A 14,708-nucleotide genomic window follows, 5' to 3' on the forward strand; every position below is an offset into this window, starting at 1 on the left:
TTCAGCCCTTGTGTCCATGTTTGAATCAAGGCTGTAATGAGGCCAGGGTTGGAGTTGTCCTGGCAGGACACCAGCTAAGTGTCAATGAGCGGGCTATTACTGACAAAGGGCTGCTTGATGACTGCTTCAATTATTTTACTGATGATCGAGTTCAGACTAATGGGATGATAATTGGCCAGGTTAGATGTGTCCTGCTTTTTTGTACAGGACATACCTGGGCAAATTTCCACATTGCCAGATAGATGCCAGTGTTAGAAATGTACTGGAACAGCTTGGCTAGGGGTGTGGTTAGTTCTGGAACGCAAGTCTTCAGTACTTTTACCAGAATATTGTCAGGACCCATGGCCTTTTCAGTATTCAGTGCCTTCAGCCATTTCCTGATATCATGTGAAGTGAATCGAACTGGCTGAAAATGGCATCTGTGAAGCTGGGGACCACAGGTGGAGGCCAAGATGGATCATCCACTTCTGATTGAAGATATCTCAGCCTTTTCTTTTTCACTAATTAGCTGTCTTCCCTATGTCTCAGCTTGGCAATATTTGTTGAGCCTCCTCCGACTGTTAATTGTTGAATTTTCCACCACAACTGGGTGTGGCATGACTGCAACTTTTAGATCTGTCCTTTTAGTTATTGGATCGCTTAGCTCAGTTTTCCGTATGTTGCTTCTGCTGTTTGGTATTCAAGCAACAGTTTTGTAGCTTCAGCAAGGGTTGCCCTTCTGGAGTGGCAGGTGGAGGTGGGTGGGAGAGGGTGTAATCACTGGGTCAGGACAGGTGGTGATTGCGAGGTATGTGGGTGGAGTCCTGTGAAATTCCAGGCTGCATGCGCAGAGTTCGGGACTCTGACAAGGGATGTTGAGCAGCAATATGAGAGCAGAAGAACCTCACCTACCACAGGGGAAGCCTTTTACCGAATCAGCTCTGAAGGATTGAGACGCTCCTGTCAGGTGGAATTGAGAGAGGCAATTGTAAGTGATTGGTGACTGTGTGAGAGGGGAGGAAATTATGCTATTGGAAAGGCACTCGCGTGGGGGGATGTTCATGGGTGGATGTCCCAGATTATGGTAGGGCTGTGGGTTAGGGTATTGTCAGGACTCCTCATCACTCACTTTTAGGTTCTCTTTCTTTCAGTTATAGATTCGAGAGAATCATGAAGCCTGATGAGCTAGCAGTTTTATTGATAGCTGTATAGCAGCAACAGCAAAATTGACGTGCCGCTTCACAAGGCCAGGACCAGTGCTCTGCAGGGGAAGGGGAGGCAGAGCCCACTGATCTTCCAGGGGACGAGCCACAGATGACGGAGTCTCAGACGAGACACTACCGGCCACGGGTCTACCTCCAGATGTCAACGGTCCAGTGACAGACAAGGCAGTGTCTGTCCCAGGGGATAGTGAATAAACTTTGCCAGGTGCTGCAAGAGTTTGCACCACATGGACTGGGAGTTGACCCTTTGTCTATGCCCGTGAAAGTAACTGCCACTCTGAACTTTTATGGCAGCAGCTCATTTCAGTGCTGCACGGGTGACTTGTATGACATATCTGAATCAGCCGCACACAAGAGCATAAGGGAGGTGACAAATTTGCTATTTGCGAGAGCCCATCGGTACATCAACCATGACCGGGACAAAGAATACTCTCTCAGGGGGTGGCTGATGATGCCAGCGTGGAGACATAACACCCCCTAAGACTCGCTACAATGAGGCTCACGTGTCAATGCATGCATTGGTCAAGCAGATGATTGGACGGCACAAGATGCGGTTCTGGTGCCTGGACCGTTCGGTTGGCCCTCTAATACAGCCCCCAGAGGCGGTCCTGCTTTATTGTGATTTCCTGTGCCCTGCACAACCTGACACTGCAGTAGGGCGAGCAGCTGGGCCAGGAAGACATCTCCTTGGATGAGGAGGAAGTCAAGGAAGGTAGTGAGGAACAACCCACGGAGAATGGACCTCAGGCGATGGCCAAGGCCCATATGGGGTGCAGGACTAGTGACGCCCTCATAGCCTCGCGGTTTGGTGATGACCAGCAATAAGGCGTCAAGACCTCTCCCACCATGGGGTCTTACATCATCTCACTACCATGGGCCCTGCAGGAGATCATCGTGATGGTCGCACCAGTCATGGGCAGGGCACTAAAGCAACTGACGGGTGCTGCAGGAGAATGATGAGACTTGCAGTGAGGACAGAGCAATGCTCCTTTTATCCTCCACAAAATGTCTGACTCCTGCTTGACAGAGAGATGAACATAACTGAGGGGCCCAGAGAGTCCGAATTACACATCTTGGTTGCTCGTATTTCCTCCAAGGTCAGGGGTCCTGGTGTGTTTCTCCAGCTACTGATGAGGTGGACAGACTCGCTCACGTTTTACTGATGAGGTGGACAGACTTGCTCACGTTTTACTGATGAGGTGGACAGACTCGCTCACGTTTTACTGATGAGGTGGACAGACTCGCTCACGTTTTACTGATGAGGTGGACAGACTCGCTCACGTTTTACTGATGAGGTGGACAGACTCGCTCACGTTTTACTGATGAGGTGGACAGACTCGCTCACGTTTTACTGATGAGGTGGACAGACGCTCACATTTTACTGATGAGGTGGACAGACTCTCTCACGTTTTACTGATGAGGTGGACAGACTCGCTCACGTTTTACTGATGAGGTGGACAGACTCGCTCACGTTTTACTGATGAGGTGGACAGACTCGCTCACGTTTTACTGATGAGGTGGACAGACTCGCTCACGTTTTACTGATGAGGTGGACAGACTCGCTCACGTTTTACTGATGAGGTGGACAGACTCGCTCACGTTTTACTGATGAGGTGGACAGACTCGCTCACGTTTTACTGATGAGGTGGACAGACTCGCTCACGTTTTACTGATGAGGTGGACAGACTCGCTCACGTTTTACTGATGAGGTGGACAGACTCGCTCACGTTTTACTGATGAGGTGGACAGACTCGCTCACGTTTTACTGATGAGGTGGACAGACTCGCTCACGTTTTACTGATGAGGTGGACAGACTCGCTCACGTTTTACTGATGAGGTGGACAGACTCGCTCACATTTTACTGATGAGGTGGACAGACTCGCTCACGTTTTACTGATGAGGTGGACAGACTCTCTCACGTTTTACTGATGAGGTGGACAGACTCGCTCACGTTTTACTGATGAGGTGGACAGACTCTCTCACGTTTTACTGATGAGGTGGAAAGACTCGCTCACATTTTACTGATGAGGTGGACAGACTCGCTCACGTTTTACTGATGAGGTGGACAGACTCGCTCACGTTTTACTGATGAGGTGGACAGACTCGCTCACGTTTTACTGATGAGGTGGACAGACTCGCTCACGTTTTACTGATGAGGTGGACAGACTCGCTCACGTTTTACTGATGAGGTGGACAGACTCGCTCACGTTTTACTGATGAGGTGGACAGACGCTCACGTTTTACTGATGAGGTGGGCAGACTCGCTCACGTTTTACTGATGAGGTGGACAGACTCTCTCACGTTTTACTGATGAGGTGGACAGACTCGCTCACGTTTTACTGATGAGGTGGACAGACTCGCTCACGTTTTACTGATGAGGTGGACAGACTCGCTCACGTTTTACTGATGAGGTGGACAGACTCGCTCACGTTTTACTGATGAGGTAGACAGACTCGCTCACGTTTTACTGATGAGGTGGACAGACTCGCTCACGTTTTACTGATGAGGTAGACAGACTCGCTCACGTTTTACTGATGAGGTGGACAGACTCGCTCACGTTTTACTGATGAGGTGGACAGACTCGCTCACGTTTTACTGATGAGGTGGACAGACTCGCTCACGTTTTACTGATGAGGTGGACAGACTCGCTCACGTTTTACTGATGAGGTGGACAGACTCGCTCACGTTTTACTGATGAGGTGGACAGACTCGCTCACGTTTTACTGATGAGGTGGACAGACTCGCTCACGTTTTACTGATGAGGTGGACAGACTCGCTCACGTTTTACTGATGAGGTGGACAGACTCGCTCACGTTTTACTGATGAGGTGGACAGACTCGCTCACGTTTTACTGATGAGGTGGACAGACTCGCTCACGTTTTACTGATGAGGTGGACAGACTCTCTCACGTTTTACTGATGAGGTGGACAGACTCGCTCACGTTTTACTGATGAGGTGGACAGACTCGCTCACGTTTTACTGATGAGGTGGACAGACTCGCTCACGTTTTACTGATGAGGTGGACAGACTCGCTCACGTTTTACTGATGAGGTGGACAGACTCGCTCACGTTTTACTGATGAGGTGGACAGACGCTGACGTTTTACTGATGAGGTGGACAGACTCGCTCACTTTTTACTGATGAGGTGGACAGACTCGCTCACGTTTTACTGATGAGGTGGACAGACTCGCTCACGTTTTACTGATGAGGTGGACAGACTCGCTCACGTTTTACTGATGAGGTGGACAGACTCGCTCACGTTTTACTGATGAGGTGGACAGACTCGCTCACGTTTTACTGATGAGGTGGACAGACTCTCTCACGTTTTACTGATGAGGTGGACAGACTCGCTCACGTTTTACTGATGAGGTGGACAGACTCGCTCACGTTTTACTGATGAGGTGGACAGACTCGCTCACGTTTTACTGATGAGGTTGACAGACTCGCTCACGTTTTACTGATGAGGTGGACAGACTCGCTCATGTTTTACTGATGAGGTGGACAGACTCGCTCACGTTTTACTGATGAGGTGGACAGACTCGCTCACGTTTTACTGATGAGGTGGACAGACTCGCTCACGTTTTACTGATGAGGTGGACAGACTCGCTCACGTTTTACTGATGAGGTGGACAGACTCGCTCACGTTTTACTGATGAGGTGGACAGACTCGCTCACGTTTTACTGATGAGGTGGACAGACTCGCTCACGTTTTACTGATGAGGTGGACAGACTCGCTCACGTTTTACTGATGAGGCGGACAGACTCGCTCACGTTTTCAGCCCATGGCATCCTCACAACGAGAGAATACTGGCAGATTTGAGAGGCCTGAGCATTGACTTGGAAGGGGGAAACCTTTGATGCATGGGGGATTGTGGTGGTGGGGGGTGAGTGGGGGGGGGGGGCGGGGGCTGGGTACCCACAATAGGAGTGGCTCAGCATTTCTGTGTCATCAGTGTGGGAGATGGGGCAGAGACATAGCGCGGCCATTCCCTCTGCACGTGGAGGAAGCGCCGGATTTCCACAGGGGTTTGCGGAGCTTAACACCATGACATGACAATGTGGAGGCTCCATATGGTGATCAAAGTGAATTTTAATACAAGCTAGCTGTTACAATGATGTATTTTCTCCACGTGTCTAGGCTCACCCATGTCCTTTAGGTGCCTATCGTTTCTTCCTCTTCCTCACCCTCCTGCTAAATCTAGGTGTGTCCCCAGGATCCACAGCTGAGGATTAAGGGGCCTGCTCTCTTCCACACCCTGTTTCCTGAGATGACCTTGGTAGGTGTCCACTAGGTGGCCTGGACCTTGAGGGCCCCGGCCTACCGTCGGGCAGCACAGGCATTGCAGTGCTGCCCTCCTCGGTGCATGGGGCTGCAGGTGATTCTCTCACAGAAATGGGTGTCAGATGTGCTCAACACTTCCAAGGACTCCTGAATAGAAGACCCCAGGCTGTGCTTCTGCCAATCCTCTTCCCTTCGGGTGCCAGGAGACCCCTGGGTTCCTCTATGAGATAGAAGGTCCGCTGTCCTCTGGCACTGGATTGGCACCAATGCCTGTACCGTGCAGTTGAAGCCCGGCACCATGGAGATCATGCCCTCAGCCATTGGGGTCATATCAGAAATTTCCGCTCCATATGTGGGTATCTAGCTTAGATCTTTAAATAAGCTCATCCTTGGGATTTTGAAAGGAGTTAATAGCAAACTGAGGTGGGGGTGCGTGGGAAACGCTCTCCCCGACCCCACCCTGCTCCACTTCAACTGCTTAAAAATGTTAGGCACTAAATAAAGTTGTACTACCCAATAAACTTAGCTCTGATAACCTATTCAATGCAGAAAATCAAGGAGAAGTGGCTTTATTGTCAGTTATATTCATGAATTTATGAATGGAATCATGCCAGAGGAATTGCTGCAGCTTAAGTTATGTTTCAATATTTGTGCCAGGAATGTTTGAGTTATTGTAGATTTATGTTACCAGTCAATGAATGTCACAGTGAAGCTGCACACAGGAGCGTTGTTACCTGGAAGTCTGTTCTTTGTAGATGGGAATATCATGCAGAGTGAGCATTACTTGCTAAACCAGGTCTGTTGAAACACAAGTCACACTGAGAAATATGTGTCTTGGCAATTGGTACCCATCCAATTTGTCTACCTCTCGCTCGGTTTCGTGCAGTTATCTCTAGCTCCATCCTGTTGCTACAGCCCCAATAATAAAAAAATACTTTGTGTTTTAACAATGAATTCATAACAAAGAGACATTTAATCAGTAACCAATCAGCACAACCAGTAGAGCTGGGCAGGATTCTCTGTTGCACGACACCAACATTGTAATCGCCGATCGGGCGGAGAATCGGCTCAAATGCCAAAATCAGGCCGGCGCCGGTTTGACGTCGGTCAGCCATGCTCCGCCCCCTCCAAAATAGCGTTATCACTTCGGGCTTCGTTGCAACGCTGCTGGCACGTCATCGGTCGGCCCTAGGCGATGCTCCGCCCCACTGGGCCCAGTTCCTGATGGCGCGGGACACACGTGGTCTCTGCTGTGCGGGAACCTGGCCTGGCGGCTGCAGACTGTGTCCAGCGTGTCACACTCGGCCGGGATCTGTGCCGCTGGCCGGGGAGGTTTCCGCGAGGGCTGGGGGGACTGGTGGGGGGTGACCAGGGGGTGGACTGTGGGGTTGCAGATGGCGGGTCGGGTTCACGCACAGTCGGCGCCATGTTGTACGGCGCGACCGCTGCAGGCCATCAGCCGTGTGCATGCGCGGCGAGGGACCCGGCCATTCTCCGGTCATTTTCGGCACTGGAGCCGGGGGTTTCACCCAGCGCCACTGCTAGCCCCTCAACGGTCCCGGAATCGGTGAGGATTTCACGGATATTTTCTGGTCATAAAAAACAACACATGCTCTGCTGGCATCTGCACTTAGCCGCTGAAACAGAGACTCCCACCCCATATCTGCTCTGAAGGTCTGAAGGCCCAGAAAAGCGTAGCCGAATAAAATAGGGAAAGATGGTGGGGAAAATTGAGTATGTTTGTAACTATAGCAAAGACCTCTTCTGAAATTGGGTTAAGTTTCCAAGTCCAATGTGAAAACCATCTGGATTATGTGATGTAACCCATAGTTCCAAAGTCTGTATTTTTTGAGACAGACCGTAATTGAAAAGGGAAGCTGAAAAATAAAATAACCCAGTTTCTCAAGAAAGTAAGATGGAAACTGAGGTTGGAAACCGGAACTTCTGTGGAGACTGAAAGTGATTGAAATTATATAAAAAGGACACAGATCCATCGGAGCTTATACTTTTAAAAAATAAATTTAGAGTACCCAATTCATTTTTTCCAATTAAGCGGCAATTTAGTGTGGGCAATTCACCCACCTTGCACATCTTTGGGTTGTGGGGGCGAAACCCACGCAAACATGGGGAGAATGTGCAAACTCCACACGGACAGTGACCCAGAGCCAGGATCGAACCTGGGACCTCGACGCCGTGAGGCAGCAGTGCTACCACTGCACCGCCGTGCTGCCCTCAATGGAGCTTATACAATGATGCCCTTGTTCCGCACTGTAACTGTTGAATATTCTTTTGTCTACTATGTCTGTACTGTGTATTTTCTCTTGGCCGCAGAAAAATGCTTTTCACTGTACTTCGGTAGATAAGCACATGGAGCACACCAGAATGACAGGGAGTGGGATAGCTTGATCTTGGTTTCGGACAAAGCTCTGCACATCATCGAGGGCCGATGGTCCTGTTATGTGCTGTACTGTTCTACGTGACAGTAAATATCAATCAATCAATCAATCAATTATATTCTCAGTGGTGCAGTACTGGTAGGCTGAAGAAGATAAAGTCTAGATCCAGATTCTGAGGATAGGCAAATGTACAATTGCTGTAGCTGTTTCTGTTACATGAGATAGCATTGGGTCTATGCCATTCAGAGCACTGCAAGCAGAGCTGAGGAGGCTCTGCGACATGTGCTATTTTTTAGTGAAAACATCTGTCCATGGAACTTGGGTTGGTTGTATGGTGCTGTTGGGTGTGATTCAGGCTAAATTCTAGAAGAAGAGGACCTTAAATTAATCAGCAGGAATACAGAGTTTTGAAATGATTTTACAACTGAGACTGATGACACATAGGCTGAGTAGACATATAGGCTCAGCCTATTCATCAGATCTGTCTCAGTGGGATCTACCACTTAATGTGCAATTTTAGTTTATAATTGACAGCAATTTGCCTGTTAATTCATGGTAGAGTTTTGTTATTTTGGGTTTTGGATAGTAATTAGTGTTTACTTTGTTTGACTCTTGTAAAGAAAAACTCTTTGTTTTAAAGTATGGAGTCTTGGGACTTGATCCTTTTATCTGCGATTTTAAATTAGTTTTTTAAGACTTACTGGTCTCAACCGAGAATAGAAACAGCTACTTTATCACATTGGATATCAATAACCTTTTAAGGTAATGGCAAAACGTAATAGATAAAGCTTTCTGGCTCAAGTAGAAAACATGAGAAATGTTTATTCCATAAGGTAAAATGTTTCTTTCAAATGGAAACAATATCAATCTGATTAAAAGTTGAATTGTAAAAGAAGTTTAGGTAAAGAATGAGTGCAATGGTGTAATTTATGTAGTAAATTCTATGACAATACTAGATTGTCAAAGCAAGAATATTAAATATATGTTTTTAATATCCCCTTTGAAAACATTGATTGCATCAATTTTTCTGTTTCTCAGATTAATTTCCAATTGTTTATTGGTTATTTGCTGTTTGTGGCAACACTTCAAAATAATTCATTGGTTGTGAACCTTTTGAATATCTTGACAACATAAGGCATTACGTATACAAAAGGTTGCTCTACTTTCATGTTTTTTTTTCAATTCTCATAGAGTCAGCTGGTACCTCCAATGGGTGCAGCAACAACGTTGGAACATGCGAACAGCTATGCCTGCCCAGACCCAATGGAGCCCACATTTGTACTTGTACTATAGGCTACCGTATCAACCCAGATAACAAGACATGCTCATCCTTTGACTCGTTTCTAATTGTGTCCCAGCTGACCACTATCAGGGGATTCAACCTGGATGTGAATGACCATTCTGAAGCCATGGTACCAGTGGGTGGCATTGGCAAGTATCATAATGCTTGACTGAAAAATGGTCTGTGAACATAAATTTCAGAATAAGCACATCACAGAAATTGGTGATTCTAATGGCACATCCTGCATTTTTTGCAATGGGGCTTGGGCCAAGGTTGCCAATAAAACCAATCTTATAGTGTGTAGAACTGTAAGAATCATAATACATCTATTGACCAGTGAAGGTAGGTTTACGGTAAACCGTGGCAGAGGACCAGCTGGCAGATTTCTCCACTAGAATGTCAAGGAAAGGGAGTTAATTTGACTTCTCTGTTTTAAACCATTTGCTCACCATGTAAGCTTGATAGGGCTAAAATAGGGCACATCAAAGACATCCTGCGGGACAATGGCTACCCTGATCAGGTTATTTTGCACGGTATATTGAACAAGTTAATGACCAGGCCTAAAACTGTCACTTTCATCCTTGAAAGGAGCTTGGTCTATCTCAGATTATCCTGGAAGGACAAGGTATCTCAAAAATGAGAGCAAGAGGTGAAGCTAGCTATTTTATGCTGCTGCTATGCAGTAGCAACACAAGTTACATTCGGCACTAACAGGATGCTGCCATCAAGCCTATCACACAAACGAGTAACATGGTATATGAATTTTAGTGCCAGTGCGAGGTTAGGTATGTGGGCTGTATGTCCCAAAGACTGGCGGGTAGTATAAAACAACACGTCTCTTCCACTGTTCACAACAGGCAAAGTACAGGCCACACCTAACCACCCCGTACTTATAAAATTCATCGTATCCAACACTAGATGTGATTCTGTGATTGGACGACATTTGCTAAATAATCCTCAGTGTACTAAGAATTACGCTGACATCAATTTAAGATTGGCAGTTGGGCTCGCAGTGTGGTGCATTTGCATGTGCTGGAAGCTACATATATTAATACACAGGGCCCTGTTCTTTGCAGACAAAGAACATGTGCATACATTGCACCTGTTTCAGCGAAAAGAAATGAGTGATAGCCATTTGCTAGTTCATTATTCGGGTCAATGCCTTGATCAATCAATGTCAAGATGCCTTGTTTAAATTTTCAAAAATGCTCAGTCACCATTAACTGGTGCATTCTCCATAGCAATGCCTCGACCAGTCAGAATCCACTTCCCAACCAATCAGCACCCTCTATTCATTCAGCATAAAGTTGTTTTCCCCCCTTCAATTAGTATTCTTGCCATTGTCTTGATGAGTGCAAGGTGAAAAGCTTTGACAAAATGAATTTTTCCAGCATAGTTCAAGTTCTGTATTATCAAATGCCTGACTTTTGAATGTAAGCAAATCTTCATTAGTATCATTCATGTAAAAAATCCTACTAAGCACTAAAGTATAATGAAAACTAACTGATGTATAATGAACTACACATGCCGGAGAACGGGAAAAGTATGGAAGATTGTGGCAAAATTACATTCATTGCCCCTCATTTCTCACATAAATTGTTGTATATGTAATGGTAATCTGTCACTTCATTTGATTAATTGTTTCAAAATTGTGTATGAATTTCCAACCTCTGTCCCTAGCTTGCAGCGATACGTGAATTCCTTCCTGAGCTCACAGCGATGTTTTACTTTTTCATTTTTCCTCATTCACATTGACACCTTTCAGCTGTCTTCCCTGTTCTTGCAGGCACCCTTCTTTCCTCCCGGTCCTCCTATTCCCACTAGTTTACACTGGAAATCCTCTTTCTCTCCCTCTCCCCATTTACTCTGCCATGTTCCTCCCATTCCAAGTCCAAATTGAAACTCTTCTTCCCCTTCTTATAGTTCATGTTTCCACTCTTTTCTCCAGTTAATGGGCCAAATCTTTTTGGTCTTTCCTTTCAACACAACGGTTGCCTCCTTTTGGATGCTGCTGCTAATCGAGGATATTAGGCAGTGTTGTGTCTTTTACTCATCCCACAAAATGATCATTATCAGGTGTTCCTACCTGCAACATTCATCGTTGGAAGGAGGGATAAGAAGCATGTAAAGTTTGACAAAGCAGTTTTACTGTGAAATTAATGATAATGTGAACGAGCAGTCCTCAGATTACTTTGACTATAGTGTTTGTGCAATTTGACACATTTTGTGACTGTGGAACTTTGTATGTGTGTGGTTAACAGCCACATAGATATAAATGTGTAATCTGAAGACTCATGCGGTTGACGCTTTTTTACCTGTAATTCTGCAATTAACTTTTTTTAACAGAAACAAAAATCCCTGAATTGAATTCCTATCAAATTTATTATTAAGTGGATATTAACCAAATGCTTGAAAACTATTAATAAAATATCTATGATATATTTACAGCTGTTGAGTATTTTACCTGTTTAAAAATTAAGTGACTTAAGAATATTTTGTTTGAGGGGCAGCACGGTGGTGCAGTAGTTAGCAGTAATGCCTCACGGTATCGAGGACCCGGGTTCAATCCCGGTCCCAGGTCACTGTCCGTGTGGAGTTTGCACATTCTCCCCGTGTCTGTGCGGGTCACAGCCCCACAACCCAAAGATGTGCAGGGTAGGTAGATTGGCCACGTTAAATTGCCCTTAATTGGAATTTAAAAAAAAAAAGAATATTTTGTTTGGAAATTGCTCCAAAAATGTTTTCTTGCCTTTAGTTTTGACTTTCTTTGAGTTTCTTTGCTTTTTGTTCAAACTAGGAATGGTACATTTAGAGGAAGTAATATTTTTATGTTTTCCTTTAGGTCGCTTTGTCCTACATATGGATGTACACATATCTTCAGGGTTTATTTACTGGTGTGACTCCAGTTCCACAGCTTCAAGGAATGCTATTCGCAGGATTAAACCTGATGGGTCTTCCTTCCAAAACGTTCTGGTTACAGGAATTGGTCAGAATGGTATTCGAGGAATTGCTGTGGATTGGGTGGCAGGTCAGGGGCTGACCAAGTTTCTATCATCCTGCTTTACAGTAACCACTTGCAATTTCTGCGTGCTGTATTAGAGGAAATTTACTTACTAAACAATAGCAACTTATATTCATATAGTGCCTTCAATGTAGTAAAATGTCCCAAGGTGCTTCACAAGTGCATTATAAAACAATGTATGATACTGAGCCACATATGGAGACATCAGGTCAAATGGGCAAAACCTTGGTCAAAAAGCTTAACTGTTGAGGAGTGTTTCAAAGTAGGAAAGCACAGTAGAAAGGTGGAGAATTATAGGCAGGCCCTTCTAGATCACAGAGCCTGGAATAATGAAGGTGCTGCTACTAATGGTAAAGCAGTTTGAAATAGGGATGCTGAGGAGGCCATAGATAGGTAATGCAGCTTTTTGAGGTGTTGTGGGTTTGAAGGAGATTCTAAAGATCAGGAAGGGCATGGCAATGAAGGAATTTGAAAATGAGGAGAAGAATTTTAAAATCACAATGCTTCTCAACCAGGAATAGTGGGGATAGTGTGAGTGAAGGTATTGAGGTAGAAGATCTTGCTGAACGGTGGTACAGGCTTAAGGGGCCAAATGGACTACTCCTACTCCTATTTCCTCTGTTGCTATCAATGCTGAAGTGGCAATCAAGGCTGTCTGATCCCAAGCCTATTGAAAACGGAAGGCATGAGACCATAGTTGGCCTGATATAACACAGCTTGGTGTGAAGCATTTTAAAAGTACCCAGCTTTCAATTTTTACTGTTAGACTGAAAACTCTTTTAATACTCAGAATTTGTTCTCTGTAAAGTGGAGTCCTATGACTCTGCATCATACTCGCCTGACCAGAAAGTATAGTTCAGCAATGTTCTGATGTAGCTGTTACTTTTCGTGTGTTTCGCCCTCAGTAACATATCACAATTTTTCTTCATTATACGTAATTTCTTCAGCTGAATACCAAATGTAGCCTCTGTTACATTTCACAAGGCAAAGAAAAATAAACTTCTGCATATTAAACAAAATAATTAAAATGATCAGGGATGAATGATATATATTAAAATCGCTCAGTGATTTGAACCTATTTGTGAATTTGGATTTGCACCACCCTGACCACACATATTGAACTCCAAACTGTTTCTGTACTATACACAAGTCTGCATTTCAACTCTTGCCATTTGGTTATATTATAGAACCTGGTCTTTATCCTTTGAAAGAATGATATATGTTTCTTTTTTTATGTGAACAGGCAATCTGTATTTCACAAATGCGTTCTTTACTGAAAGTTATATTGAAATTCTACGTTTGAACACCACTTTTCGTCAAGTTCTCATCAAAACAACAGTAGATCGGCCGAGACACATTGTTGTAAATCCAAAGATCCGACGTATCTTCTGGGCTGACTATGGGCAGAATCCCAAAATTGAACGTGCTCTCCTTGATGGCTCCAACAGAACTGTCTTGGTGGATGATGGTATTGTCATGCCACGAGGTCTAGCTGTTGACCACACGAATGACTACATCTACTGGATTGATGACTCCCTCGACCTGATTGCTAGGATCTCACCTGATGGTGAGGAACATCAGATAATTCGGTATGGCAGTCGCTATCCAACTCCATTTGGAATTACGATCTTTGAAAACAGCATGATTTGGGTAGACAGAAACTTGAAGAAGGTTTTGCTTGCAAGTAAAGAACCTGGAAACATAGAACAACCTTCTGTTATCCGAGACAACTTGAACCTATTAAGGGATGTGGTAATGTTTGATAAAAGGATTCAACCAACTTCACCCCAGCAAATAAACCATAACCCCTGTTGGGAGCTGAATGGAGAATGTGCACAATTTTGTTTTGCATTGCCTAGTTTGCAAGTGCCAAAATGTGGATGTGCCCATGGCAGGTTGGATTCTGATGGCAAACAGTGCATGATCATCACTAATGATTATTTGATATATGCAACAGAAGGCTCCATTCGCAGTCTTCACCTAGATACTGCTGATCACACGTTGCCCTTCACAGTAGTAAATGTATGGTGGACTGCAGTGGCTCTTGACTATGACAGCAGTGACAAGAGAATTTATTTCACACAAATCTTTACCCAAGGACGCAGTACAATCAGTTACCTCAGTCTTGATGAAATGTCTGCTTCACCTTCACAGGTGATAACAGGTAAATACAACAATTACTTTCCAGTCAGTAACATAACTGTTAGATAAGCCACAATAAAATTGAGTACAAGATCCCAAATAATGGAAAACCTTTGGCCAATGAAAGTTCTTGTAATCTCCATTCTGTGACCCTGGCCTTCTTTGCATCCACTGACCCTCTGCCCCATCATTGGTTACTGTGCCTTCAGCAGATAGGCCCTATATTCCGCAATTATTTTCCTCAACCCTTCCCACCGTTGCACTAATTTATTTTCTGACCAAGGTTTTCCGCATCCCTCTTAATGTTCCCTGCTATGGCTCAATGCTCATTTTATTTGTTTTTTTAATGCTTCCATGAAGCAACTTAGGACATTTCTCTAAT

The 14,708-nt window shown here is 44.9% G+C and overlaps 1 protein-coding gene across 2 annotated transcripts in view; it reads left to right on the top strand.

The window, feature by feature from the left end:
- Window positions 1–14,708, top strand: part of LOC140389325 (low-density lipoprotein receptor-related protein 2-like) — a 534,533-nt gene that overhangs the window by 335,842 nt on the left and 183,983 nt on the right. For both annotated transcript variants that reach the window (XM_072473491.1, XM_072473499.1), the window contains 3 exons: window positions 9,072–9,311; window positions 12,005–12,190; window positions 13,428–14,348. In XM_072473491.1, coding sequence (XP_072329592.1) covers window positions 9,072–9,311; window positions 12,005–12,190; window positions 13,428–14,348 — 1,347 coding nt within the window. The remainder of the gene's footprint in view (window positions 1–9,071; window positions 9,312–12,004; window positions 12,191–13,427; window positions 14,349–14,708) is intronic.

Source organism: Scyliorhinus torazame, chromosome 2 (genome assembly GCF_047496885.1).
Source record: "Scyliorhinus torazame isolate Kashiwa2021f chromosome 2, sScyTor2.1, whole genome shotgun sequence".
Classification (NCBI taxonomy): Eukaryota; Metazoa; Chordata; class Chondrichthyes; order Carcharhiniformes; family Scyliorhinidae; genus Scyliorhinus; species Scyliorhinus torazame.